Source organism: Orycteropus afer, unplaced genomic scaffold (assembly GCF_000298275.1).
Source record: "Orycteropus afer afer isolate SDZICR_OR568_19922 unplaced genomic scaffold, OryAfe1.0 scaffold00542, whole genome shotgun sequence".
Taxonomy (NCBI): domain Eukaryota; kingdom Metazoa; phylum Chordata; class Mammalia; order Tubulidentata; family Orycteropodidae; genus Orycteropus; species Orycteropus afer.
Window position 1 is genome coordinate 1,647,303 of NW_006922129.1, and position 27,133 is coordinate 1,674,435.

At 55.2% G+C, this 27,133-nt stretch overlaps 4 protein-coding genes across 4 annotated transcripts; 2 read left to right on the forward strand and 2 right to left on the reverse strand.

Annotated features, from left to right (window-relative positions):
* Window positions 1-344: 344 nt before the first annotated feature.
* Window positions 345-3,682, forward strand: TRIP6 (thyroid hormone receptor interactor 6). Its single transcript, XM_007955850.2, has 9 exons — window positions 345-453; window positions 660-787; window positions 898-1,023; window positions 1,280-1,663; window positions 1,995-2,088; window positions 2,201-2,370; window positions 2,922-3,100; window positions 3,334-3,454; window positions 3,551-3,682. The coding sequence occupies exons 1-9, from the start codon at window positions 345-347 to the stop codon at window positions 3,680-3,682; spliced, it is 1,443 nt and encodes a 480-aa protein (XP_007954041.1).
* Window positions 3,683-5,401: 1,719 nt separating this feature from the next.
* On the forward strand, window positions 5,402-20,350 carry SRRT (serrate, RNA effector molecule). The gene is made up of 19 exons (XM_042782958.1): window positions 5,402-5,523; window positions 12,605-12,733; window positions 12,967-13,113; window positions 13,361-13,549; window positions 15,334-15,503; window positions 15,643-15,827; window positions 16,015-16,113; window positions 16,194-16,311; window positions 16,511-16,668; window positions 16,972-17,033; window positions 17,169-17,247; window positions 17,542-17,730; window positions 18,245-18,418; window positions 18,505-18,658; window positions 18,898-19,091; window positions 19,507-19,663; window positions 19,855-19,944; window positions 20,075-20,180; window positions 20,275-20,350. The coding sequence occupies exons 1-19, from the start codon at window positions 5,402-5,404 to the stop codon at window positions 20,348-20,350; spliced, it is 2,598 nt and encodes an 865-aa protein (XP_042638892.1).
* A 313-nt stretch (window positions 20,351-20,663) lies between these two features.
* UFSP1 (UFM1 specific peptidase 1 (inactive)) lies at window positions 20,664-21,104 on the reverse strand. Its single transcript, XM_007955895.1, has one exon. It carries the CDS (start codon window positions 21,102-21,104, stop codon window positions 20,664-20,666), a length of 441 nt encoding a protein of 146 aa, XP_007954086.1.
* An 893-nt stretch (window positions 21,105-21,997) lies between these two features.
* ACHE (acetylcholinesterase (Cartwright blood group)) lies at window positions 21,998-25,679 on the reverse strand. Its single transcript, XM_007955858.2, has 4 exons — window positions 24,612-25,679; window positions 23,781-24,265; window positions 22,942-23,111; window positions 21,998-22,119 (listed from the first exon to the last, which is right to left on the reverse strand). The coding sequence occupies exons 1-4, from the start codon at window positions 25,677-25,679 to the stop codon at window positions 21,998-22,000; spliced, it is 1,845 nt and encodes a 614-aa protein (XP_007954049.1).
* Window positions 25,680-27,133: the final 1,454 nt, after the last annotated feature.

The following is a 27,133-nucleotide window of genomic DNA, read 5'->3' on the forward strand; positions in this document are numbered from 1 at the left end:
CTGGCCCTGCAGGGAGGTTGCCATGGTTAGGACTTGGGGTCGCGGGGCTTGGGGATTTGGGTTAGCTGGAGGCCTCAGCGCCGGCTCTGGGACATCACTCCCCGCCTCACAGGAGGGGCCAACTCTGGGAGGGACGGTGGTTTAGGGATAGGGGCCCACGTGACCCTCCCCCAGGAATGCAGTGACATCATCGGGGGCGTGGCCGTCCCCAAAATTGGAAAGGAAGGGAGGAAAAAAAAAAAGCAAGAAAAAGTTTCTTTCCTGGAGTTCCAAAGGAGGTGTGGGACCGAGGAGCAGGTCAAGGCCGGAGATCCGGGGCTCTGAGGGGTCCCCTGTTCCAGGCCATGTCGGGGCCCACCTGGCTTCCCCCGAAGCAGCTCGAGCCCTCCAGAGCCCCTCAGGGGAGAGCGTTTCCCCGAGGTCCCCCGGGGCCGCCAGCGGCCCATGGAGCAGGTAAGGCAGCCCCAGTGTGGGGTGGCTGGAGGGGCGGCCGACTGGCCAGTGCTCACCTCTTCCCTCCACTCGCCCCCTCTCCAAGCGTGCTGGGACCTCCCACCGCCCTCTTTCTCTGACCCCAAGAGGGGAGAGGAGGGACCCTCTTGGGACCCCTCGTCGTCTTCCCCACCCCCACCTCTGGTCTCTCTTCCCCCTCACCCCAGCACTCCAGCCCCACCCCAGAGTCAATTTTTGCCCCCTCCCATCTGAGCAGTGTTACCAGGCCTCAGGGGGACCGGAGGACCGGGGGCCAGCCTGGGGTGGGTCTCAGGGAGCACCCCAGCGCCCTCAGGTGAGTACTGGGAGTCAGGGGTAGGGCCCCCCCAAGAACCGAGTGTGAACTCGCGGGGTGGGGGGGAGACATTGTGATCTGCACTCTCTTTGCTTTTGCTCCGTCTCTAGGGACTCCCCCCAGATAGAGGGGGCTTGTGCCCAGGAGGTCTGGATGCAGAAATAGATTCACTGACCAGCATGCTGGCCGAGATGGATGGGGGTCGCAGTCACGTGCAACGCCGACCAGACCGACAGGTGACTCCCCCTCCCCCTCCCCTTCCTTACTGGCCCCTGCTCCCCCCACCCCTGCCTGCTCAGTCCAAATCCAGCCCCCACCTCCATCCTACTCCTAGCTGAGAGCTGAACCCCAGCGTGAAGTAACCCAGGTAGTCAGCCACTGAGGACGAGACCTCAGCCAACAGTTGCCCATCTCGGGGCCACACGTGGGGTTTCCACAGATGCGTGACCTGGAATGGGCCATGCTTACCTCTTGTGCTCCATTTCTTCGCAGGCATATGAGCCCCTCCAGCCCCCTGCCTACCGCACGGGCTCCCTGAAGCCGAACGGAGGGGGTGCACCACCGCTGCAGCTGCCAGCAGCCCCCTATGGGGGCCCCACCCCGGCCTCCTATGCTACCGCCAGCACCCCCGCTGGCCCTGCCTTCCCTGTGCAGGTGAAGGTCGCACAGCCAGTGAGAGGCTGCGGCCCGCCCAGGCGAGGGGCCTCACAGGCTTCCAGGCCCCTCCTGGGCCCCCACTTGCCTCTCCCCGGCCGAGGTGAAGTCTGGGGGGCTGGCTATAGGAGCCACCGGGAGCCAGGGCCGGAGGGTAAAGAGGAGGCTGCCGGAGTCCCTGGCCCTGCAGGAGGAGGAAGAGGAGGCAAGTACGGACCCCAGGTAAGTCTGCGGTCCTGGGATTTTGGGTCTTCACAGGCAACTGGGTGCTGATTGGGTGGAGTGAGGGTGGTGTATAACGTCCTGGTTTTAGAGCGGAGTCACAGATGTGGGATGTCAGAGCGTTGGATCCCAAGGGGTGAGGGGAAGGCCAGGAAACAGAAGAGAGGGGGCTTGAGTTTCACTCTGGCTCCTTGAGGCTCTGTCCTTGGCCCTGGGCTGGTAGACTTTCAGATGGGCTTTCTGGGTTGAACTGCCTGTCATGTCACACTCAGGAAATTGTGCAGTGCCGGGAGCCAGAGGTAGGACCAAACCCCTGCTTCCCATTTCCCAGGTCCCCCTGAGCCAACCTCCCGAGGAGGAACTTGAGAGGCTGACCAAGAAGCTGGTCCATGACATGAACCACCCCCCCAGCGGGGAGTACTTTGGTGAGCTGCCTGTGTTGGTGTGGGGGGGGAGGGGGAGGTGGTGCTGGAGGTGATGCTGGCGAGATCTGGCTTTGGGGTCTGTGTAGACTGACTTTGTCCCCACTAACCACAGGCAGGTGTGGGGGCTGCGGAGAAGACGTGGTCGGGGACGGGGCCGGGGTGGTGGCCTTGGACCGAGTCTTCCACGTTGGCTGCTTCGTCTGTTCTACATGCCGGGCGCAGCTTCGAGGCCAGCATTTCTATGCTGTGGAGAGGAGGGCGTACTGTGAGAGCTGCTATGTGGTGAGTGGTTGGGCTGGGGGGCTGGGGGGTTGGGGTCAGCAGCAGGAGGTGGGGACTTCCATCCAAGGTGGGAACTAGATGGCCAACCCCAAAAGAGGAACGGGACTCAAAGCTGGGGGACCAGAGACTGCTGGAGGAGGACGACAGTGGTCCCCTTGTAAGTGTGAAGCATTTCAGAGTTAAGGGCATGGGTTAAATTCCTACATCAGCCCTGTGAGATGGACATTAAGTGCTGATTCCCTTTTTATGGAGATTGTCAAAACCACCAGCCAGTCTGTGGAAGGAAGATGGGGCAATCTACTTCCGTAAAGATTTACCGCCTCGGAAACCCAATGGGGGTCCACTATGAGTTGCAATCGACTCAGTGGCTGTGAGTTTGGTTTTGGTAGCTCAGAGAGTTTAAATAACTTGCCCAGTAAGCTACAGTGCTGGGACTTGAACTCAGATCCTCTCAGGTCCACCTTCCACTGAATCATCATATGCAGGCGGCAAGGTAAACAGATGAGTAGGCTGGGAGGCCCCCTTGACACTCTTGCACGCCTTCCCACCAGGCCACCCTGGAGAAATGTTCCATGTGCTCCCAGCCCATCCTGGACCGGATCCTACGGGCTATGGGGAAGGCCTACCACCCTGGCTGTTTCACCTGCGTGGTGTGCCACCGTGGCCTGGATGGTATCCCCTTCACAGTGGATGCCACCAGCCAGATTCACTGCATTGAGGACTTCCACAGGTCAGTCTGGCCCTTTCCATCTCCCTCACCTCTCCTTCCTGCCCCAGTATCCATTGTTCCTGTTTTCAACCCTGCCCCTGTCCTCTCTCTCTTACCCCTTTTTTCCCAGTATCTAAGACCATCCCATCCCTCTGACCTCTGCTGTTTCTTCCTGCATCCCACCTTCTCTGGGCTCTGTGATTAGTCTCCTCAACCCTGGTCTTGACAGCCTCACCGGTTCCCTTCCACCCCAGGAAGTTTGCTCCACGATGCTCGGTGTGTGGCGGGGCCATCATGCCTGAGCCAGGTCAGGAGGAGACGGTGCGAATTGTTGCCCTGGATCGAAGTTTTCATATTGGCTGTTACAAGTGTGAGGTCAGGGGGCCTGGCAAGAGGAAGGGGTCTGGAGCGCTGGGTATGGTAACCCAGGGGTTAAGAGCTGACGTAAAGTTGTCCCTTCTTTTCCAACAGGAGTGTGGGCTGCTGCTCTCCTCTGAGGGTGAGTGTCAAGGCTGCTACCCCCTGGATGGGCACATCTTGTGCAAGTCCTGCAGCGCCTGGCGCATCCAGGAGCTCTCAGCCACCGTCACCACTGACTGCTGAGTCTTCCCAGAAGCACCTGCTGCGTTCTCTGCTCCCACCTACCACCCTCCCTGACACCTCCCTGTACAACTTTGTCATCAAATGCTGTCTCTTTTTTTTTCTAATTATGAAATAATAATCTCCCAAGAGTTTACAAAACTTTCAAGTTTATTGTTTTTGTCTGATTCTCACATCAGCCTCAGACACAAGCCGGATTGTTGTTACTGCCTATGTTTTCACTTGTGAGAATTTCAGAGAAATGGGGTACTCCGATTGCATGCTTCCTAAATGGCAGATCCAGGATTAGAACGGTCTTAGTCCAGGCTCAGATTTTGTAACCCTACTACCCTCTTTTTTAACGTACAGATACACCTCTCAGTACTATGTACTTGTTGTTGTTGTTGTTGTGTGCCATTGAGTTGGACCTGACTCATAGTGACCCCTCCTTGGGTTTCCAAGGCAGTATCACTATGTATTAGATGGGCAGAAATTCCTATTGACCTTTCACACTCAACTAGTTGAAAAAGGACTTGATGTTATCCCTGGGGGGGGGGCGGGGGATGCATTTAATTTTGGAGGCAGGCAACATGCTGCCCATCGGTCGGGACCAGTTTGGAACAGTGCTCATCCAAGTATTGGTGGGGTTAAGGCTGAGATCTGCCAATTTGGCGTAAAGTGGGGCATTTATGTCCAAGAGCAGGAACAACGGGTTTTGCAGGCAGCACATACTGTCCTACCACGATAAAGACGGGTCTCTGGTGGGAACACGAAATGGTGGGAGAACAGATTTTTAAAATGGTTGCTCACACCCCCTAACGCCAGTACTCCCCACAGCCCCATGCTCTTGCTCTGCCCGAGAGGGGAGACCACTCTCACGGTCACAAAGATCCCTGAATAAAAATGTCTGGGTGGGGATCAAAGACTGCGAACTGGCTCAGCTCCCACACACACACGCGGCACAGGGATCCTTCACGCGCAAAGAGCTCTACCGCCCCCCATTGGCTCAACCCGGCTCCGGTAGTTTCTCTCGCCCTTTCTGTTCTCAGGCCGAAGGCGCGCGAGATCTCCTGGCCCCGCCCCTTCCCATCATTCCTTCGAATTCTCCGCCTTGTCCCGGCCCCTCTGTTTTAGTTCCAATTCGGCTTGCGGGGAGTAGGTTGCGCTGTTCCGCATGTGACGCAAGCGCGGCGCGAACGGCGCGCGCTGACCGTCTATCCTCTGCTGTGCTACTTTTTTCTGGTCTCTACCTACTTCCTGGGCTTAGAGTCCCGTGTCTTCCTTTCACCCCGCGCGTCATAACTCGTTGCGCGCCCGAGCGAAGGCGCGGGCTCGGGTAGCCCGGAGAACAAGCCCGCCCTAGCGCGAGGTCAACGGCCGCGACCGATTCCAGGTGGGGGATGGGCGGGTGCCGGAGAGTCGCTGGGCCTCCGGCCGGCGCTGGTGCGAGACTGAGGGACAGAGGCCCAAGGGCCAGCGGGTTGCCGTTGCAGGCCGCTTTCGGGTCTGGGCCGTCAGGGGTGGGGCATCGAGACCCTTAGGGGCAAGTTGAAGTATCCGAGTCGTCCTTTTCATCTGTTTGGCAGGGAAGAGGGCTTAGGATGGCGGGAGCAACGGGAGGCAGGCCTTTGCGGGAGGGATGCGGGCGTGCAGCTCCCGGGGGGCGAGCTTCCCTCTTCCCGTCTTTGTTCATCTACATCTTGACTACCCCTCCCCGGGCCCCGGGCCCCCTCAGATCGCGCTATGGGTGACAGTGATGATGAGTATGATCGAAGGCGCAGGGACAAGTTTAGAAGAGAGCGCAGCGACTATGATCGTTCTCGGGAAAGAGATGAAAGGCGTCGAGGGGACGACTGGAATGACAGGTGAGACACTTTTTCTTCGGTTTTGTCGTGGTTCATTCTGTTTCAGTCCACCTTCATTAATTTTCTGTACGATTTTATTAGGGCGAATCATATTGAATTCCTGATACTGGAAACTCTTGTAAAGAAATGTCAGTCCCATCCGATTCATTCTATTTGCTATTAGGTGGAGAACTATATGCTTGCTTTATTTATTTTTTTAATTTTGGGAGTACTTTATAAATCAAGGAATTCTGGTGGCTTAGTGATAAGGCATTTGGCTGCTAACCAGAAGATCAGCGGTTCAAACCCACCAGTCTCTCTGGGAAAAGAAGATGGGCAGGCAGTGTTCTGCCCTAAAGATTTACCGCCTCGGAAACCCAGTCGGGGTCTCTATGAGTCGGAATCAACTCCGTAGCGGTGAGTTTGGTTTTTTGGTTTATAAATGAAATTAGTTTTTCTGTCAGCATCATTGTTAGCAAAATTCTGAAACGCTCCCAAGGGTACCTTCTCTTGTAAAATAAATACTTTCTATTGTTTGAACTGATTTTTTAAATACGCTTGACTTTTGAACTGGTTTGAAGATCAAAGGAATGAAGCTGAAAGTTCAAATGTAAAAATGCATTCTTTATATATATATATATATGTATTTAATATCTGACTCCATGGCAGTGCGTTGCATTGTGTTGCGTTAATATCTGTAGTTTATTGTTTATTGCAAAACCCAAAACCAAACTCACTGTTCTTGAGTCGATTCCCACTCATAGTGACCCCCATTCGGTTTCCAAGGTGGTAAATCTTTACAAGGAAGTAGATTGCCCCATCTTTTGTCCATGGAGTGGCAGTTGGTTTGAACTGCTGACCTTCAGGTTAGCAGCCAACTGCCTTATCCACTATGCCACCAGAGCTTCTTTGCTTATTGTAAATTATACCTGAAAAGAGTTGATTGGAATGCAGTAATTTTTAAAAGAAAATTTTTTATTGTGATTTGGTTGGAAATTTACAGAGCAAATTCACCTTGCATACAGCAGTTCATACACATATTGTTTCATGACATTGACTGCAATTCCCCACAATATAACAGCTCTCTTTCCACTCCCTCCCTGTAGTTACCTTTTCCCTATGTCTTTCTTTCCTATGCATTCCTTCCCCTTGAGCTATCTCCTTGTACAAATACTGCCCTTCTGTTCTCCCATGATTGATCGTTCTAAGGAGTGTACCTACCTGATGTAAGTGTTCACCCACTATGCCTGTCTGTTGTTTGGCTGGAAGCCACAGGAGTGAGTTCAATTCCAGATGTGAAGGGTAATTAGGGCCCATAGTCTTGGGGATCTCACCAGACTCCATCAGAGCAGTAAACCTAGTCTTTTTTTTTTAATGAATTTGAGTTTTGTTCTACAGTGTTTTCCCACTCTATCCAGGATCTCTTGCATTGATCCCTTTCCGAGTGGTTGACAGTGGTAGCTGGGCACCATTTAGTCCTTCTGGTCTCATGGTCATATACGCTGAGGTTCACATGATCCACTAGTTCTTTGGACTAATTGTTTCCATGCATGTTTGGTTTTCCTCATTCTTCTTTGCTCTCCACGAGGAGAGACCCATTGTTGCCACTTGCAAGCTTTTTAAGAGTCTAGTGGCTACTCACCAACGTAGGATGTAGAACAGTTGCAGTTGAGCTTGATGTCCCCAGTGACCATGGTCCTGAGTCTTGGCTGTGATCTTTATGGAAGCAGATCATTAGACCTGTCTTCTTTGGTGCCATTGGGTGGGTTCAAACCACCAACCTTTAGGTTAATAGCCAAAAGCAGTAATATTACAGAATTGGCTTCACTGGGGAGGTTGTCTTGGCAGGATATGATAAAAAATTTTTCTAATTGTTTTGCCTAAAATTTCGAAAAAAAAGTTCTTTGGACAGTGCTAATTGAGTTAATTGGTTACGTTTGAATCAGCTAGTGATTAGCTTTCTGGGATGTTCCTAAATTAGTTACAGTTAAGGTTTTACCCTTGAACTTCCGATATGGTTTCAAATTAATCAAAGTAAGAGGAAATATGGAAGTGTTTTTTTTTAAAAACAGAAGGGACTGATCAGTGAGCTGATGGCAGTGGCTCTGTTTGGAAACAGATTGTGAGTCTGAACTGATTTATTATCATAGTATTTATTCTTCCAGTATCATTTGGGAAAGAGAGTAAATCATTCAACTTGCCAGGCAGTATATCTCTTAACTGTGGAGACCCTGCATGTCCACTCTATTTTCCTTGGTGTTTGCTAAGAACGTTGGAAGAAAATCAAAACTGTTTTGGAGATGATTAAGATGTCATTGCCCTTCAGGAGTTCCTGGAATAGCCTTGGGGCTGTGCTGCAAATGATCATATATGAAAGCGTATGTGAAAGAAGATCATAAAAATAGTTCAGGGAACATTCTTACAAAGGAAGGGAGAGCTACAGGCAAGTGGCACTTAGCCAGACTTGGAAGGGTGAGTGGGGAATTCCTCAAACACAGATGGAGTGAACATCTTGGAGTTGTGAACGAATGCTGTGTTCGGGAAACAGTACAAATTCTAGTTTGGTTTAAGTAGTGATTCTCAAAATGTGGTCCACAGGCCTTCGGGGATCCCCTAGTCCCTTTCAAGAGGTCTGTGAGGTTAAAACTATTTTCGTAGAAACACTAAGGTTAGTGCTTTCACTGTGTTGACATTTGAACTGATGGTGCTATAGCAACGGCGGGTGAAACTGCTGGCACCTTAGCACAAATCAAAGCAGTGGTACCAAGCTGTAGTAGTAGTCATCGTTTTCTTCACTGCCACACCTCACAGGAGAAAAATAAAAAAACAGCTTCACGTAAGAATGCCCTTGATGGAGCGGTATGGATTATGAGTTTTATTACGTTAGACTCAAGTACTTTTCTGAGATGCTTGGTAATGTTGGGTAATATGATATTTTGATATGTTTAATGAGATGTATGAAGATTCATTCAAAGAACAAGATAGATTTTAACACAGTATGAAACACGCATGATAGGATTTCAGAGGCCACATTGCAGCTAACCTTTAAAACGACCACTTGCTTTGGAAAATAGCAAAGAACACTATCCACAATTACCTGAAAAGACTGCCAGATGCCTCCGTTTTCCAAGTCCCTGTTGGTACGAGGCTGGCTTTTCTGCACCTGTTTAGCCAGGACAACGTGGCACAACAGATTGAGGGGAGACACAGATCACAGAATCCAGCCATCGTCTGTTAACCCAGACCTTAAAGAGATTGGCCAAATGTAGAGCAGTGCCACTTTTCTCACTACAATGTTTTGGGAAATACAGGTTTCCCCTGCTATCCGAAAGTAGAATGGTCCCATTGAAACCTTTCATAAGCTGAAATTGTGTAAAGCAAAGAAGCAATTACCATTAATTTATATGGGAAACATTTTTGAGTGTTCCCAGACCCAAAAAATAACCTACCAAATCATACCAAAGAACACATATAAACTAAAATCTTAACACTAACATATTAAGCAGGCATGGTAGGATAGACACACAAGTTATGTGAAGTAGAAATAATGTACGTGCAGTTTGGTTCCTGGGGAAGGAGTGTGGCATTGCCACGCTTGCCTACTGTTTGTGCAGGGTGCAGGCTGCCTCTTTAATGGCAGAAAGCAAAACATACGCTGAGTGCTAGTTTCACTTTTCACCTTTGTTCTTAAAAGTGGAAATCCTCTTTGGATTTCATTCAGTTAACAAAAGCAGGTACTAATTTAGGTCTTCAGTAAAAGTGAAGTGATATAAGGCGAACTTTTGAAGGGGGGGGTACTTGTAAGCATTTTTCATGTAAATGTGTAATACATATAATAGGTAATTTAAGAGTGAACAGATATTTAAAATTTGCTGTTGTGATTTGGAGTATGGTAAATATTGATAGATACAACAACAAACCAAAAACTCTTTGACATCCTCAGTTTTTAAGAGTGCTGAGACCATTAAGTTGAAAACGGTTGGGTTAGAGGAGCTCCTGGAATGACAACTAGGAACCAAGGTTTTGAACAGTGTTGTTTGCTGGCGTGTAAACAAGGGCATGCCACAATCAGAGATGTGTTTAAGAAAGCTCACTTTGAAAATAGACGGGAGAGAACTTAAAAACAAAACCATTGCTGCATGCAATTCAAGGAGAATCAACCAGGGAATGGACCAGGTTAGAGTTTGTGGGGATGGCAAAAAAAAGTGGATTGCTTTGATAGTTTCTTTGTTTCAAACTTTTTATTTTGATCTGGGTGAAATTTTACAGAGCAGATTTGTTTGCCATTTAGTAATTCATACATGTTTTGTTTTGTGACATTGGTTACAATCCCCACAGCTCTCTTCCCACTTCTTCCTGTGATTACCTTTTCCCTGTGTCCTCCTTTCCTATGGATTCCTTTCTCTGCCTCGGTAGGTTTTGAGACACAGGGTTAAGACAGTAACAACTGAGCTGTGATACTTGATAACTGGGTAGATGTGATACATTGGTGTAACAGTGGGAAACAGGAGGGAGGCAGGGTTGGGTGCATGGTGGTGGGCTTTGTAATAATAACGGGCTTCATTCTGGCATGCTGAATTTGAGGTGACAATGGATTCTGTTTGTTGTTAGGTGCCATCAAGTCATTTTGACTCCGTGACCCCATGTGACAGAATAGAACTGCCCCATAGGGTTTTCCAGGCTGTAATCTTTATGGGAGCAGATCCCCAGGTCTCTGTTCTGTGGAGCTGCTGGGTGGGTTCAAACTACCAACCTTTAAGTTAGCATCTGAGCGCTTAGCTATTGTGCCACGTGGCTCCTTGGATGTCTAATTGGGGCTTATTAATGTGGATTTGGAGCTTGGGTAAAAGGCCAGGCTGGGCAATGATTGAAGTGATAGGAGAAGACAACAAGGAGTGTTTCTGTTTGGAGTGAAGTTTTATGATTTTAGATGTCAGCCTGTGCAGCCTAGCATCGAAGCTAAGTAGATTTCAGAGAGATGCAGCTGGTTCCTGTGAGGTGGAGGTCAGACTCACCTCCACTCTCTAGCTTTGTCACCGTTTCTGACAAGCTGCACCCCCCATGGCATTCTGTTTCCCACTGGACTCGATGATTCGTTGTAATGGCCACATGGAACTCACAGATCGTACTCATGGTTATGTGGTGTATTAGGCAAATAACAAGTGTAACTTGGGATCAAGATCAACTTGGAAGTAACAGGAACACCTTGGGATCAGGATCAGGTGAGGTCTGAAGGCTTTGTTGAGGTGAAGAGAGTGCACACTTCTTCAGTGCAGGGCAGTTTCCCACCAGGGCAGCTTGCTCAGGTCCTTCTCGTGGCGGTGCTAGCAGGTAGGCTGTCCTCTCGGCCGTGCACGGGGCTCCTGGCCTTCAGCCTCCCTGCCGTAGGCCTTTGCACCGTTAACTGGCCCAGGTCACGGCCAGGGTAGCAGCTTGCTCGGCTCTCATGGCTGCTTTCCTCGCCCAGCTTCCTGCCACCCCCAGTAGCTCTGCTGCAGGGCCCCTTCTGGGCTGCTCGCCATCTTCAGTGACAGCCCTTGACTCGTGTTACAGCTCTTAAGGGAGCTTTCTCTCTCTTTCTCTTTTTCTTAACCTCTTTTTGTCTCTCAAAATCTCTGTAGGCTTGCTTGCTCATATAAGCACCCTCCTTGCCAGTTTCAAGCCGCGATCCTCCCAGCAGGACCAGACAGACCAATCCCCACAAGTCACTCAGTCCTGTTGAATGGATTTTCAAGCCACTATTTGCGTAGCAAATCCACTGATCTCTGCAAGGTGTAAGATAGCTGCCTACGGCCAAACAAACAGCAGCAAACCATCAGGTTGTTTACATTTTATCCAGGAAGTGTCAGTCACCCCAGGAATCCCCTGGGTAAAAGTAACAACAAACCTTCTGGGCCAGAAAACAACCTGGGAGGTCCCCCTCACCCAAGTTGCATCTCTAAAGAACTAGCGCAAAGGTCACCTCAGGACTTAGAGGAAAAAATCTCCCAAGCTGTTTTTCTAAAGAACCAAGGCACACGGTCATGTAAAGGAACTAATTTCTCCATAGTCTGTGTGAAAATGACATCAGGGAGGAGTTGTGTGACCTCTTCACCTCACAAATTAGGAGCAGAATCAAGATTAGCATCAGCAGCCCAAGGCCGATTCCTGTGAGGTGGAGCTACCCTCCAGCCTTTTTCACCGATTCTGACACCAGCTGTCCCACCACAGACACTCTACTTCTCTGCTGGGTTCAATAATTCATTGCAGTGGCCACACAGAACGCAACAAGACTCACGATTATGTGTGTATATATATATATATATATATATTTTTTAAAAAGGGAAGTAACAGGTTATAGTTCAGGTTCAGGAACACTCAAGATACAGTTATTCAGTCAGGACATAGTCCCCTCATCTATGCACACAGACACGGACTCTCTGGCCCTTGGCCTCTTAGCCACTTGCCCTGCTCCACGATGTGTTACAAAGCTCTTCTCGCTTTGCTGGTAAATGTCTCAAGGCACCTTGCTCTGCCAGTAATCCTTAGCTTGAAGGCGTTCAGCTGTCGTACTCCCACCCACCGCTCTCCTTGTGGCTGGGCTGCATCTGCTGCCACCATTTCTCCGCTGGGGCTTCTCATTTGTCTGTGTGACAGCTCTCTTGTCTCCTGGATCGCGGAGGTTTGGTGCAGAGACCTCAGGCAAAGGGCACACTCCACTCCTGGCTCTTCTTTCTTGATGGTAGTGAGACCCACCCACCCCTTCCTGCCTTGGGATGGCTCATTTTAAGCATACATAACGTTAGGATGGCAAAACTGACCGTTCGGTTCCATACACGTTCAGGTTCCATGCATTTTATTTGCATGGTCCCACCTGCACAAGCGTGCCATGCCCCTTATTTACATTACAAGCAATATAACCAATCCCCTGGGTGGGCCACCAGCACTTCACGTAGTTCCACCTCATTGTGTGGTGAGAGTCATACAGACCACAGCTGGAAGGGCCATGAAGCAACTCACTGCACTGCAGGCTGGTGTCTCAGAAAGGAGAGATCCTGTCTGGGAGGGTAGCTGTGGGGTATCCAGCGGTCTCTTAGTTACTGTTTCTTGTCTTTCCCTCCAGAGAGTGGGACCGTGGCCGCGAGCGACGCAGTCGGGGTGAATACCGTGACTATGACCGGAATCGGCGAGAACGCTTCTCTCCGCCCCGCCACGAGCTCAGCCCCCCGCAGAAACGCATGAGGAGAGACTGGTGAGAACACGGTAGTTTCTCAGGGTCCTCTCCGGGGCCTCCGCTCTCTTCCCTCATCTTTGCCGAAGCCTCTGTCATTTCCTTTTCTCAAATTTCCCATGAACTCATTGTTCCTTTGTCCCGTCATACCCTGGGTGAGATGGCATTCCCCAGCTGCACCCCCTCTGCCTCGCTCCTTGTGTTCTGGAGGACGGAGCCCTTCTCTGTCTGACTTTTGTGTCCCCCACCCTCAGGGATGAGCACAGTTCTGACCCATACCACAGTGGCTATGAGATGCCCTATGCTGGGGGGGGCGGGGGCCCAACTTACGGCCCCCCTCAGCCCTGGGGCCACCCAGACGTCCACATCATGCAGCATCATGTACTGCCTATCCAGGCCAGGTAAAGACCTGCGGCTCTCGGGACAAGGGAGTTGGTAGGCTTGGAGGTGGAGCGGGGTTGCTGAAGAGCCATGACGAGCCAGGAAGTGGGTCAGGCACACGGAGGAGTGCCCGTGGGGGTGGCAGCAGCTGGTGCCTGGGCTGACGTCCATGGTGGGCAAAGGAAGGGGGCAGCTGGCTACCTCGGCCCCCCCATCCCCCCACCCTCTTCCCCCACAACCAAGACCTCCTGACCGGGCCCTCCCCAGGCTGGGCAGCATCGCCGAGATCGACTTGGGTGTCCCGCCGCCTGTCATGAAGACCTTCAAGGAGTTTCTTCTGTCACTGGATGACTCTGTGGATGAGACGGAGGCAGTTAAGCGTTACAATGACTACAAGCTGGATTTCCGAAGGCAGCAGATGCAGGATTTCTTCCTGGCTCACAAAGATGAGGAGTGGTGAGTGCCCCTCCTCCGCTGCGTTTCCCCGGGCGTGTTTCTCTGGCCCAGCCAGTGGAGCGTGCAGCCCTGCCCTCCCGTTCTCCCCAATCCAGAATTTCGTGGGGGCGGGGGATGGGAAGGATACCAGCATTGGCTGATGGGGTCTCCTCGGTTCAACGACTGCCATGGCGCCCCAGCCCCACTCCCTTCCGTGCTGTCCTCAGTGAATGGGACACCTCCAGGCAGCTGGCCGGAGACACCTGGCCCCTCGGGGCAGCAGACAGACTGTCACCCACTCGCTGGCATTGGGTCATTGTCATTCCTGATCGCTGGGACCCTCTGTGGCTGTGGCATCCTCCCAAAAACGACGAGTGAATCCAGACAAGAAAATCAAAGATCTCAGGGTCGTTTGACAGAAAAAAGAATTTTAATTTTTTTTCCTTTTGTGGATGTTTTAATTTTAATCAACCATCTTTTCCCCCCTTCCTGCTCCTCCTCCTCACCCTCTTTCTGCTCCTCCTCCTTGAAAAGAGCCAGAACTGGGAACTACACCCGCCCATCGCCGGAGCTCGGAGCAAACCCACCTCACCCCCACCATACCCAGCCCATACATGAGCCCCTGGGCTGAGCCTCGCTGCCCCGGCCAGGCAGACAGGCAGGGCGCCGCTGTGCACAATGCAGCGGTCTAGCTGAATGTGATTGCTCAGGCAGCTAGTCAGTCAGGGCCCCCACCGCGGAGTCCCGCGGGGGTGGGGCACCCGGCCGGGCAGCCCCAGCCAGGAGCCAGCCGGCGGCCCCCCAGCCAGCATGGGCCCTGGGCACGGCTAGTTAAATCTTGAGCTCTGTTTGACCCAGCAGCCAAGGTAAAGATCCTGGAGGTGATGCCTGCGGCTTTTCCTTTGCTCTCACGCTGACCATGTGGCTCTGTCCCGTCTTCCTCTGCCCTCTCCTTTCTTTGTCTCGTCTCTAATTTACTTTGAGTCTTTCCCGTCCCTCTTCTTGCTCCATAACACTTCTCTCTCTGTGTTTTCGTTCTCACTGTCTGCTCTTCACTTTGTTTTCGCTGTCTGGGAGTTTCTCACCCTTTCCCTTCCTTTTCCTTTTTCTCATCCTCTTGATTTCTTCTCTTCCCTCCCCCTCTCCCAGGTCCTATTTTCAGTGTTTTCTTTCTCACGTTCCACCCCAGCCTGCTGCCCCTCTCTCTCTGTCCCGGTGGCCAATACCTAAGGTTATGAGGGCACTTCAGTTTCCCTCTAGTCTTTCCCTATCCCCTCACCATCTTGCTTGTCTTCCCAAGGGGGGGGGAAGACACTTTGCCTCTTTCTACCTGGTTTTTCAGGTTTCCCTCTGTCTCCCCACTAGGGATGGAGGGAATTGGTGGGAGCAATCTATTAATGACTAGAGTTTGGGGTTGGCAAGAAGAGGGAGGTTCTTCAGGGCCTGTAATTCCTTAGTCATCCTCTCTGGCACTTCGGGAAACTTTATAAATCACTGTTTCCCGGAGACTTGGGGCAATCAATGTGCCACTCCGGCCCTGCCCTCCTACTTTGTCATTTTTCTTCCCAAATCCAGAGCTCTTAGTTCCTGATTCTCCCCCATATCTTCTCAAGCACAACCTTTGGTTCCCTTTGGGATTGATTGGGTGGTTCTAGTGTACCCCTCTCCCCTAATCTCTACTTTGCTGCTCTTTTGTGGGTGTGAGAGGAGGGGGGCTGTGCCCTAACTTTCCTGGGCCCCTCCTCACATCCTACCCCTGGCCGCCGGTGACGGATTTTCTCTCTTCCTCCCCCGTTCCTTCCCAGGTTTCGGTCTAAGTACCACCCAGATGAGGTGGGAAAGCGTCGGCAGGAGGCCCGGGGGGCCCTGCAAAACCGACTGAGGGTGTTCCTGTCTCTGATGGAGAGTGGCTGGTTTGATAGTCTTCTCCTGGACATAGACAAAGCTGATGCCATTGTCAAGATGCTGGATGCAGGTGTGTGAGTGGACGGTGGTGGGGGTAGGCGGGGTTGTCTCGTGACCAAAGTCTTGTTGAGAAATAGGAGCAGGTGGACAGAAAGCCAGAGGCTGAAGGCGAGGGCCCTTGGATGATGACCTCTGCTTTTTGGTTGTAGCTGTGATTAAGATGGAAGGAGGCACAGAGAACGACCTGCGCATTCTGGAGCAGGAGGAGGAGGAGGATCAGGCAGGAAAGCCTGGGGAGCCCAGCAAGAAGGAGGAGGGCCGGGCGGGACCGGGGCTGGCGGACGGGGAGCGCAAGGCCAGCGACAAGGACGATAAGAAAGAAGACGGCAAGCAGGTCGGGGTGACGGGCCATAAGGGGGGAGGCTGGGAGTGGAGCTGCTTCAGGGGTGGTGGGTCCAAGGGGCTGGAAGTAGGGGATGGTGTGGCGGGTGGGCTGAGCTGTGGAGGCTGGGAGGGAGGGAGCCATCTGATGAAGGTTGAAGGGGAGAGTTGACATCCCCGGTGACTGCCTCTTCCCGAAGGCTGAGAACGACAGTCCTAATGATGACAAAACTAAGAAATCCGAGGGTGATGGGGACAAGGAAGAAAAGAAGGACGACTCTGAGAAGGAAGCCAAAAAGGTGGGCTGGCTTACGTGGGGTTGGAATGTCAGAGCTGGGTCCTGGGTTCTGACCCCTCCCCTCCCGCTGTCATGCCACAGAGCAGCAAGAAGCGCAGTCGCAAGCACAGTGGTGACGACAGCTTCGACGAGGGCAGCGTGTCTGAGTCTGAATCCGAGTCGGAGAGTGGCCAAGCTGAGGAGGAGAAGGAGGAGGCTGGTTGGTTCTGTTTTCTGTTGACAGTCTGTTGTCTTCCACCTGGACAGGTTAGGGACAGGGTGGGGGAGACTGGTAGAGTGGACGGGGTGGAGGGAGGTGGTGCCTGTTTAGGGAGACTTCTCTGGGGGGTGGTAGCAGCTTGCTTCTGTATCCTCCCCTCCAAAACAAGATCCACCAACTCCCACCACCTCTCGCACAGAAGAAGCACTCAAGGAAAAGGAGAAGCCCAAGGAAGAAGAAAGGGAGAGACCGAAGGAGGCCGCAGGGCTGGAATGCAGACCCCGGCCTTTGCATAAAACCTGCTCTCTGTTCATGCGCAACATCGCACCCAACATCTCCCGTGCTGAGATCATTTCTGTGAGTTGGGGAAATGGTGTCCGAGCCGTGATGACCCCCAGGCATCGTTCCTTGGAGGAGGCCCAAGGCACCCATTTCTCTGACAGGGAGGCCCCTTCCCGTGGGACACACCTGCTAGGCCTGACCGTGTTGCTTCATTTGCTTTTGGGGGCTGGCATCCTTAAGCTCTTTGTTGTTCTGTCCTTGCCTAAGGAGGGGAAAGGTTAAAAGGCAGTGGTCCTCGGGTTCTGAGGACTGGGGATTGGCAGAAGCAGCCTCCTTGTGTCATCACTAAATGGGGGCTTCTCTCCTCTGCTCTTCCAGCTTTGTAAAAGATACCCAGGCTTTATGCGTGTGGCGTTATCCGAGCCCCAGCCGGAGAGGAGGTAAGGAACTGAGCGGCGTTGCCCTGGAGACTTGGAAGAGAAGGTGCAGGGTGGGGTTAGCGGCCAGCGCTGCGGCCAGGGCTGTCCCCCACTCCTAGATGATGCTGGAGTTTTGTTCTTTTCTCTCTCGGTTAGGTTTTTCCGTCGTGGATGGGTAACCTTTGACCGCAGTGTCAATATCAAAGAGATCTGTTGGAACCTGCAGAATATTCGAGTGAGTTTTAAGGAGAGGAACTTGGCTGTCCGTGCTCCATACAGATTCTTTTGTCTGTTCGTGGAGTCGTATACGCACCCTATTTTATCCATTTGGTCCCGCTCACGTGTAATGTGTACTGTTGTCTCGATGAGGCTCTGGGGCTGCTAACCAGGAACAAGATACAGCTGGTCCGTGTCCTTGGGACGTCGTAGTCTTACGACCGATGCCAACAGGGCCATTGTTGGAGTTGCTGACTCTTGGGCAAATCGTGCTAGGGTGGTGAGCCTTGTGATGACCTGTTCTCTCCTGCAGCTCCGGGAATGTGAGCTGAGTCCTGGTGTGAACAGAGACCTGACGCGGCGTGTCCGTAACATCAATGGCATCACCCAGCACAAGCAGATAGTGCGCAACGACATCAAGCTGGCAGCCAAGCTGATCCACACGCTGGACGACAGGACCCAGCTCTGGGCCTCAGAGCCTGGAGCAGCACCTCTGTCAACGGTCAGTGACACCTTGTTCCCACCCACTTCTCTTGGTCCCTTCTTGTCTGGGTAGTAACACCACCTCCGGTGCTCAGCAGAACAGACTGGTGCTAATAATTATTTGTGGGTTGTTCCGTGCCCCTGAGATGATTTCAGCTCATGGTGACCCTGTATGATGAGGTAGAACTGCCCCGTAGGGTTTCCTAGGCTGTGATCTTTACGAGAGCGGATTGCCAGGAATTTTTTTCCCTGTGGAGAGGCTGGTGGGATCCAATTGCCGACTTTTTAGGTTGCGACTGAGCACTTTAATTGCTGCACCACCAGAGCTCCTTACTTGTAGGTTAGGGTAGGATAAATAAAAGCGAAGACAAAGCTAATTACTAAATGAGGCAAAAGCTAACAGGTCAAGTGAGACCTGAACTCCTCAGCCCCTCACAGTGCCTTTTCAGATGAGGCCCTTAGGCTGTCTTCCCTGAGGGGTTTGCCTTGCCTGCCCCTCTTCATCACCCCTACTCCTTCTCCCTGCCCCCCAGAGTCTGCCATCTCAGAACCCAATCTTGAAGAACATCACTGACTACCTGATCGAGGAAGTGAGCGCTGAGGAGGAGGAGCTGCTGGGGAGCAGTGGGGGGGCGCCCCCAGAGGAGCCTCCGAAGGAGGGGAACCCGGCCGAGATCAACGTGGAGCGAGATGAGAAGCTCATCAAGGTGCTGGCTTCAGCCTGGGGGGCCCTGGAGAGCATGAAGGAGTGTGGTCAGTAACAGGTCTGACCTGGCTTCTCATTTTCCTGTAGGTTTTGGACAAACTCCTTCTCTATTTGCGCATTGTACATTCCCTGGATTACTACAACACGTGTGAATACCCCAATGAGGATGAGATGCCCAACCGCTGTGGCATCATCCACGTCCGGGGTCCCATGCCACCCAATCGCATCAGTCACGGTGAAGGTGAGCTCCCAGGCCCCGTTCCCGAGTGCCCTGCCATGTCCCCTTCGCCCCGTTCCCGAGTGCCCTGCCATGCCCCCTTCACACACACACACACACACACACACACACACACACACACCCGCCTCTGATCTTCCTGGCATTCTGTCAGCCCCTCCTCCTGGAAGGCGTTCCTCCTCCTCTGAGTCCCTGCTTCAGGTTCCCTGCTGCAGACTGCTCTCCTCTCTCCCCCCACCTCCCAGTGCTGGAGTGGCAGAAGACGTTTGAGGAGAAGCTGACGCCGCTGCTTAGTGTGCGAGAGTCTCTTTCAGAGGAAGAGGCCCAAAAGATGGGTCGTAAAGACCCTGAGCAGGAAGTGGAGAAGTTTGTCACCTCCAACACCCAGGAACTGGGCAAGGATAAGTGGCTATGCCCTCTCAGTGGCAAGAAATTCAAGGTCTGGGATGATAGAATTGACTTGTTAAAACTGTGGGAGGAGGAGGGTGGGCCAGGAGACCTCTTAAGACAGGGCCTGGGGAGGGAACTGGGGCAGTCCAGACTCTCGGCAGGAGGGGAGGAGAGGGGAGTGCGATTCTTCCAGATTGGGTCTGTGGAGAGATTTTGAAGAAAAAAACAAACTCATCCATCACAGTCAGATTAGTTCTGACTCGGCAACCCCGTATGACAGGGAACCGCCCTGTGCTTTAAGGAAGCAGACTGCCGTAGTTTCTTCCCAAGGAGCAGCTGGTGGGCTCAGACTGCTGACCTTCTGGTTGGCAGCTCAGCACTGAACGACTGTGTCATCAGGCTTCCTTGTGGAAAAGAGTAGTGAACCCAGATTCCTCTGTCCTGACCCTCTTCTCTTCATCTAGGGCCCCGAGTTTGTACGCAAACATATCTTCAATAAGCACGCAGAGAAAATTGAGGAAGTGAAGAAGGAAGTGGCATTTTTTAATAATTTCCTCACTGATGCCAAGCGCCCAGCTCTGCCTGAGATCAAGCCAGCTCAGCCCCCTGGCCCTGCCCAGAGTAAGATACGATCCATGATGGTCTGTCCCATTTTCCCCTCCCTAGGCCATCCAGGGACTCCCTGGAATGTGTCATCCTGAGATGTTTCTACCCCACCCTCAGGCAGTATACTTAGAGCAGTATTGTTCATGCCCCCGCGCTGATGCCCCCCGCAGTAATTCATGTCCCTGTCTGTGTTGTACTCCCCCCAGGCCTGACGCCAGGACTCCCCTACCCACACCAGACGCCCCAGGGCCTGATGCCCTATGGTCAGCCTCGGCCCCCCATCTTAGGTTATGGAGGTAAGTTTAAGAGGGGAGAGGAAAGGGCTCGGTGGTTGTGTGGGGCTGGGAGGAAGACAATTGAGGATGTAATTGAGGTGGTCATTTCTCAACATGATTATTTTCATAGCTGGTGCTGTCCGCCCTGCAGTGCCCACAGGAGGGCCTCCGTACCCCCATGCCCCATACGGTGCTGGCCGAGGGAACTACGATGCCTTTCGAGGCCAAGGGGGTTATCCCGGGAAACCCCGCAACAGGTGAGAATGAGCAGCAGCATCTAAGCTTTTGTTGCCCTCTTCATACTCCTCTTTAGGGACCCTGCACTCTCACCCCATTTTACACTTATCTCAGGATGGTTCGGGGAGACCCACGGGCCATTGTGGAGTATCGTGACCTGGATGCCCCAGATGATGTTGATTTCTTCTGAGCCATCCACTCCCTCCCTCCTGATAGCATCTGTACTTGTGACTGCCTTGTCCCAACAGCTGAGAAATTTTTGTACGTTCAGCCCTACTGCCAATAAAAGCACTTCCCCAGTGATGACTGAGTGCATCATACTATGGACTCCCCAAGTGTTCCCAAAGACTGGTGGGGCCGTTGTTAGCTGGGACTGGCCACTTTATTGATGACAAGTGTCTCAGGCTCTGCAGGGACTGGACTTCCTTGGGGCTTGACGTCCAGCAACCCTCACTGCCTCTCAGAGGAGTTAAGTGGCCAGAGACAGTCTCAGTTCTGGGCCCTTAACAGTCCAGGGTGTGCTGCTGCTTCTGCTGCTGCTGCTCCAAACGGCTGGTCAAGCACAGGTTGTAGAAGGAGTTGGGGTCAAAGGCTGTGGCTACCTCCTGCCAGCCCACCCATCCAGCAGCCTGTAGTTCAGTGGGGTTTTCAGGAGCACCCCAGCAGTGGGGGTCCAGTATCAGGACGTGGGCTTCTGTGCGTGGCCCCAGGCACACTCCCAGCAAGGCCTTGGCTCGGGCATCCGCATCTCCTCCCACCATTACAGGTCCCCCACCCTCTGAAAAGTGGGAGTAAAGCCTGTCCAGTTCCCCCTGAAGGCCCATACCACGGGGTACGTGGCAGAGGCGCCCCTGGGGCCCTCCGAAGTGGGCGAGGCAGAGGCTGGCTTCTACACAGCCGATCCAGCTCGGGGAGCCGCGGAACCCTGGAGGCTTGTCGCCCATGTCCTCCAGGGCTGCCTGCACGGCGGCCAACCCCGGCACGCCCGTGGACTGGCCCTCAGGCCACGAGCACAGAGTTTGCAGGGTGCGGTAGCCGCAACCCCACCCCCGGTCGTCTAGACCGTCGCAGCCATAATGGTAGTAGAGATAGTGGCCCGAGAGTAGGGCTAGGCGATCGTAGCCGCGGCATGGCGGGGCCAGGCCCAGGTGGACGTCTCTCAGCAGTTCCAGGACGATTACCGGGAGCGGGGGTCAGCAAGTCCTGGCAGATGCGTTCCCCCGGCGCCAGGTGCGAATTGCAGGGAGAACTCGAGGCTCCAACGCTTCCTCCTGGCGAAAGATCTTAAGTCTAACTGGGTAGAACTGCCGCGCTGGCTCCGGGGACGTTCCTCCGGCATTAGACCGGCGGGAGCTCCCACAATGCACCGCCGTGCCCGCCCCTCCGCAATGCGTCACTGCGGCAAGCCCGCCGGCTTTCAGGGCGCAGGCGCTATCTCCGCTACGTGGGGCGGGGCAGCTCGGGAGCACAATCGCCCAGCGTCGTCCCGGGGGGACTTGTCTGGCAACTCCAGCCCCAAACATCAGGCCCCTACCCCCGGCTTCCCAGTCGCGCACACTCCTGTGACTGTAACAGTTTATTGGCAGCCCAGAGGGGCGAAGGCACCGCAGGGGAGGGAGCTCGGCCCGAGACATGCAGAGGACGGGGAGCCCCCGAGGAAAGTCAGGGCGCACAGGGTCTGGGGCTCATCTGTTATAGCCCAGCCCTTAAATAAATAGTATATACAGCTAGAGGGCGGGGTGGGCGGGGTAGGAAGGGGCTCGGGCTCCCGCCTGGGTCACAGGTCTGAGCAGCGCGGGGTGGGCGGGGCAGGAAGGGGCTCGGGCTCCCGCCTGGGTCACAGGTCTGAGCAGCGGCCCTGCTTGCTGTAGTGGTCGAACTGGTTCTTCCAGTGCACCATGTAGGAGCTCCAGCGGTGGAACTCGGCCTTCCACTGGCGCTCCGCCTCGTCGAGCGTGTCTGCGGCCAGGGTGCCGGCAAGTAGGCGGGGAACAGACACAGGGAAGGTCAGGGAATGGACGAGGGGGGGCGAGGATGCCGAGAGGACACACGGACAATGTGGGAGACCACGTGGGGTGGTGGGGAGAGCATCAGGCGAACAAGCGAAAGACGACGACGAGAGGGAGGACGAGGGTGGAGACGGGGCCAGAGGAGGAGGGCAGGAAGGAGGGGAGACGGAGAAAATGACCGGAAGACAGTGGCCAGAAGGGATCCGAAGGGGAGTGGGTTGGGGGGAAAAAAGAAGAGACAGAAATGGTTGACAGTTATAGCCCCACTGGGGGTGCTATCCTGCTACGGGCCCTCCCTCTCCTCCCAACATCAGGCTCAAGCTGCAAAGGTTAATTTTTTGTATAAAAGTCTTCGGCTTCTCCATTTAAACAGCAAAGGGGTGTGGGTCCCTGAGATGGGTCGCGAGTCACCTCTCCCCCCATGTCCAGTTTGAGTCTCCTGGTTTGATTAGGGAGGGGCGCTAGGTCGGAGTCCCTGAGTGGGGCCCCTCCCCACGGTCGACCACTCATTAGAGGAGAGGCCGTGGTCACAGCCGCAGGAGCCGGGAGGAGAGGAGGAGGAGGAGGAGGAGGAGGAGGGGCAAGGGGAGGCCGGGCCCGGGCCTCAGGGCAGCCTCCCCGTGGGCGGGGCCTGAGCAGGTGCTGGGAGCCTCCGGGGCTGGGGATGGAGAAGAGAGGGGTTACGCCCAGCCGGCTCCAACTCCCCCCTCTCTTCGCGCCCCAGTGCGGCACCCCCGCCTCCCAGCCCCTGCCCAGGCTGGTCCCGGCGTACCGGTGGCGCTGAGCAATTTGGGAAGGAAGCGGTTCCAGAAGGCGCAGGCCTGGGCGCGCAGCCCCCGCCGCACCTCCAGCGGCCGCAGGTTCAGGCTCACGTACTGCTGTGCCCCCGCAGTGTACGGTGGCCACTGCGGGGCTTTGGGGTCCCGGGGATCATTGGGGTCCCTGCGAGAGGAAAGGGAAGCCTCAGCTCCCCATAACCCTGCCCCGCCCCCAGGAGAGGGAGGTGAGGGATGGTGGGGGGCAGATGGAGCAGGGGAAGCAGGGCTTCTAACCCTGGGGTCTTCAGCCCATTCCCCCTCCTACCACCTCCTCAACCCCTACCTGTTCTCTGCCTTCGGTCTCCTTACCCCCGTTTTTCCCCTCCGTCTGTGCTCCCATTAGAAAAACTGCTGCCATTTATCGAGTCCTTACTATGTGACCTGGCCCAGTTCCCCTCTTAAATACCTCGTTCACGCTGGGCAACGTGGATTTGATGCTGGATTTAGTGTCTCCCACTTCAGGCAAGTAAACTGCTGTTGGGGCGGTGTTGAGGGAGGCTCACAACAGCGCTGATGCAGTTTAATTCAGACTAAAGTTCATGCTTCTGTATGAACTCGTCTTCGTCTCAGACTCTCTTCTGTTTGCCTCTCTCTCTCTCACTGCCCTTATCTTTTGGGACTTGCCATTCTGCCTTGCTCTCTCTCTAACCTTTCCGCCTCTTAACCTTCTTTTCTTTATGAACCTCTCCTCCCCACCTCCCGCCCTCTCCCTCCCTCCGGCCCTGTCTGCTTGCCCCGCCCCCTTCCCCCGCCCCGGCTCCCAGAGGCCCTCCTCCCCCTCGGCACTGCTGACCCTGTGCGGGCGAAGTTGGCCCAGTATCTCATCAGCCGCTGGGCAAATCTCCTCTCTTCCACCGTGTAGTTTAACGAGGGTTCCAGGGGGAGCCCAAAGATGAACTCGATCTCGTAGCCGTGGGGCACCCCCATCCAGAGGGGCCAGGAGAGCGTGGAGGCACGGTGCTCAAAGATGTAGGCATAGACTCGGGCACCCTGGGTGGCCAGTCGCCCAGCCAGCTGGGCCACGGGGCACACCACGTTGTGGTCGCCCACCACATCGCTCATGGCCTCCCTAAGCCGCGCTGGGTCTTCGGGGTGCAGCCAGTCTGTGTAATGCAGGACCACAGCCTCGGCCACCAGGTCACTCACCTGGGGGACCCCGACCCGCACCCCGGCCAGGAACTGGGCCCGGCTGATGAGAGACTCGTTGTCTTTGCTGAAGCCTGGGGCCCCGTAAACCAGAAAATAGGAGCCCTCATCCTTCACCACACCCACCAGCACCTGAGGGGACAGGATGAAGGACAGGGGCACAGACGGACAGGCAGACAGAAACAGACAAAGAGCCAGAGAGATGAACAGTTATAGACCCAGAACCACGGACCGAGAGAGTACGAGATGGGGGAAGGGATGGCGAGAAAGAGGAAAATGTAGCCACGTTTCCACTCTTTTGATCACCCTGGGGTCCGAGTGTGTTTGTGCCCGAGTCCTCAGGGAGGAGGAGGTGGGCATGGGGCCTGGAAGCCTGGGTCTCTGGGAGTGGGTCTTGAGCCCTCATGCCTAGGTCCCTGGGGAGGGGGGGAGAATGGGCCCAGAGGAACCAGCTCCACCCTCGCCAGCCACTAGTTACCTGCAAGCCCTGGAAGTCTCCAGCGTTGATGAGGGCCTCGGGTGTGTCACTGAGGAAGTCTCCGTCTACCACAGGCACAAAGGAGAATCGGAAGACACTTTCTTGAGGCAGTACGCGCCACTCGTGGTCAACCAGGTCCTGGGCAGGCCGTGTCCGTAGGCAGGCCACCAGCTCTGTGTCATTGCCACCAGTGCCGCCCGGGGGACAGCCTACAAGGCGGGCCAGCAGTGTGGCTCTGCGGCGGGCCTCTCCCACGCCCACGGTGGCCCAGGGCCCATTGGGTGCCCCGCTCTGCAGCACAGCCCTGTGGAACAGGCCCCGGCTGGGCGGGGACAGCAGGTGCATGCCTACAGAGGCAGCGCCGGCACTCTCCCCGAACAGTGTCACTGACATTGGGTCCCCCCCAAAGGCTGCCACATTCTCTTGCACCCACTGCAGTGCCAGCCTCTGATCCAGCAGACCCACGTTGCCTGGGGCCTCCCGGCTCCCCGGCAGGGCCAGGAAACCAAAGGCTCCCACCCGGTAGTTCATGGAGACCAGCACAGTGCCCTCGGCCTGTGCCAAGAAGCGGCCATCGTACACGTCCAGGGAGGACGCCCCACTGTAAAAGCCACCCCCATAGATCCAAACAAGGACAGGGGTGGGGGATGCAGGCTTGGGGTACGGTGTCCACACGTTGAGGTAGAGGCAGTCCTCACTCAGCTCACGGTTAGGGTTCCACATCTCGGAACCCTCAAAGCCAGGGTACACGGTGTCCACATATTGGTGGCAGACCTTCTGGAAGGCTGTGGCGTCCAGCACTCCTGACCAGGGCCGCTTGGGCTCTGGTGGCAGAAAGCGACGGGGGCCCACGGGGGGCTCTGCGAAGGGGATGCCCAGAAAAGCAGAGACAGGGCCACCAGGGGCCATGAGGCGGATGCCCCGAAGCCGGCCCCCACGCACAGTCACCAGTAGCTCTGGGTCCTGCCGGCTCTCAGCCCCTGCCCCTCCTCCAAGGAGAAAGAAGAGGAGGAGGAGGAGAGGGGAAGTCAGCGAGGGCATATGCAGGGAACACCACGGGGGCGGCATGGCTGCCAGGCCAGGCAGGTGTCTGTTGGGAGAGAAAAAGGCAGAGGGTGAAAGCCTGAGGCAGCCCAGAGGAAGATTAGGTAATCCTCTTGCCCAAGGGTTATCAGTGAGCAGCAGAGGAGGTGGGGCGGGTTAGCAGAGAGGAGGAGAGAAACGGAAGGAGGAAGGGAGACAGAGACAAGGACGCGGGCTGACCAAGCAAGAAGGCACAGAGACCAGCAGACACACACTCAGACAAACCTGGCCAAGACAGTTTCAGACAGACTAGCCAAGGGACCTCCCTCACCTTGCTCGGGGGAGGCCCTTTGCCCTCACCTCCTTCCCTGCTGGCGGCCTGGGCCGGGCCCAGTAGGCGCAGTGCGGGCACCCGAGGCCGCAGTCCACGCACAGGCCACACGGCAGGGGCGGGGCCCTCACTGATCCGCAACGCTGATGGAGGAGCTGGGGGCGGCGTGGAGGCGCAACCCGAGCCTCTTCCCGGGTTGTCCAGGCCTGGGGCCCTGCGGGGTGGGTTGGGGGGTTCAGGGTGTGGGAGCCGTAGGTCCTGGGATACCCCAAATCCTGCCAGCTTCCCACCGTGACCCACCCTGCCCTGCCTCATCCACTGTCTGGCTCAGCTGGGGACCCACTGGTTCCCGTCCGCTGCACGCCCCCCTCGTCTAGCCCCAGCAAACAGGTTCGCCAGCCCTCGCCCCCAGGACTCGAGTCCCCCATCCGTGCGATGTTGTGGTGCCCGCTGCCGCCAGGCGGCGGCAGTAGAGACCGAGAAAAGCAGGGCGCTCCCCGCCCGGAGCCCGGGAGCCGGGAACTTGGGGCGGGGGGCCTGGGGGGCTCGAGGACATTGCGATGAGGCCTTTAGGGCGAGCCCGGACGTCTGCGTTCAGGGAGCTCCGGAGATCCCCGGCTGCAGGGGCGGAGGGCGCTATTTTGGGGCAACAGCTGCTGAGGTTCCGGCATCTCCGGCCAAGGGATCAAAATTCCCCGGGTCGGAACTCCCCCCTCGCCGGGCGCTCACCCCTCACCCAGCCACCGCCGCCCTGAGCCGGGGAGTGGTGGTGCTGGAGATTAACTAGGAAACCCGAGTGCAGCTAATTATAACTCGGGGCTTCCGCTGAGCCTCCCCTCCCCAAAAAATAAAGACGGAGTCCCCGCGGCAGGGGGGCGCCCGGGCCCGGGAGGGGACCTCGGCTGCGCGCGCTACAGGGGAGCGCGAGCCCCAGCCCTCGGGATCCCGGGGCCCAGCCGGAGCCAGGAACCTGCGCAGCACGGGTTCCACCCCAAACACGGGGCGCCTGCCACTGGCCCCCGACTTGGGGGCAAGTGGGGGAAGGGATGCACCGGGGTCCACACAGGGATCCGAGAGCAGAGGCGGCGGCCAGCCCCGCGGGGCGCCTGCTCCCCCGCCGGCGGCGGCTAGGGAAGAGTTAAGGATGCGTGTGGGGCGGCGGGGGCGT

Excerpts from the sequence above, each read along its gene's own strand:
- ACHE (XM_007955858.2), bottom strand. The coding sequence starts at position 25,679 with ATGCCGCCCCCGTGGTGTTCCCTGCATATGCCCTCGCTGACTTCCCCT. Across the intron at positions 23,112-23,780 it reads GCCAACTTCGCCCGCACAGG|GGACCCCAATGATCCCCGGG; the intron begins GTCAGCAGTGCC and ends TTCCTCTCGCAG. Across the intron at positions 22,120-22,941 it reads CAAATTGCTCAGCGCCACCG|ACACGCTCGACGAGGCGGAG; the intron begins GTACGCCGGGAC and ends CCCTGGCCGCAG.
- UFSP1 (XM_007955895.1), bottom strand. The coding sequence starts at position 21,104 with ATGGGCGACAAGCCTCCAGGGTTCCGCGGCTCCCCGAGCTGGATCGGC.
- SRRT (XM_042782958.1), top strand. The coding sequence starts at position 5,402 with ATGGGTGACAGTGATGATGAGTATGATCGAAGGCGCAGGGACAAGTTT. Across the intron at positions 15,828-16,014 it reads AGAAAGAAGACGGCAAGCAG|GCTGAGAACGACAGTCCTAA; the intron begins GTCGGGGTGACG and ends CTCTTCCCGAAG. Across the intron at positions 18,659-18,897 it reads TCGCATCAGTCACGGTGAAG|TGCTGGAGTGGCAGAAGACG; the intron begins GTGAGCTCCCAG and ends CCCACCTCCCAG.
- TRIP6 (XM_007955850.2), top strand. The coding sequence starts at position 345 with ATGTCGGGGCCCACCTGGCTTCCCCCGAAGCAGCTCGAGCCCTCCAGA. Across the intron at positions 1,024-1,279 it reads AACGCCGACCAGACCGACAG|GCATATGAGCCCCTCCAGCC; the intron begins GTGACTCCCCCT and ends ATTTCTTCGCAG. Across the intron at positions 3,101-3,333 it reads TGCATTGAGGACTTCCACAG|GAAGTTTGCTCCACGATGCT; the intron begins GTCAGTCTGGCC and ends CTTCCACCCCAG.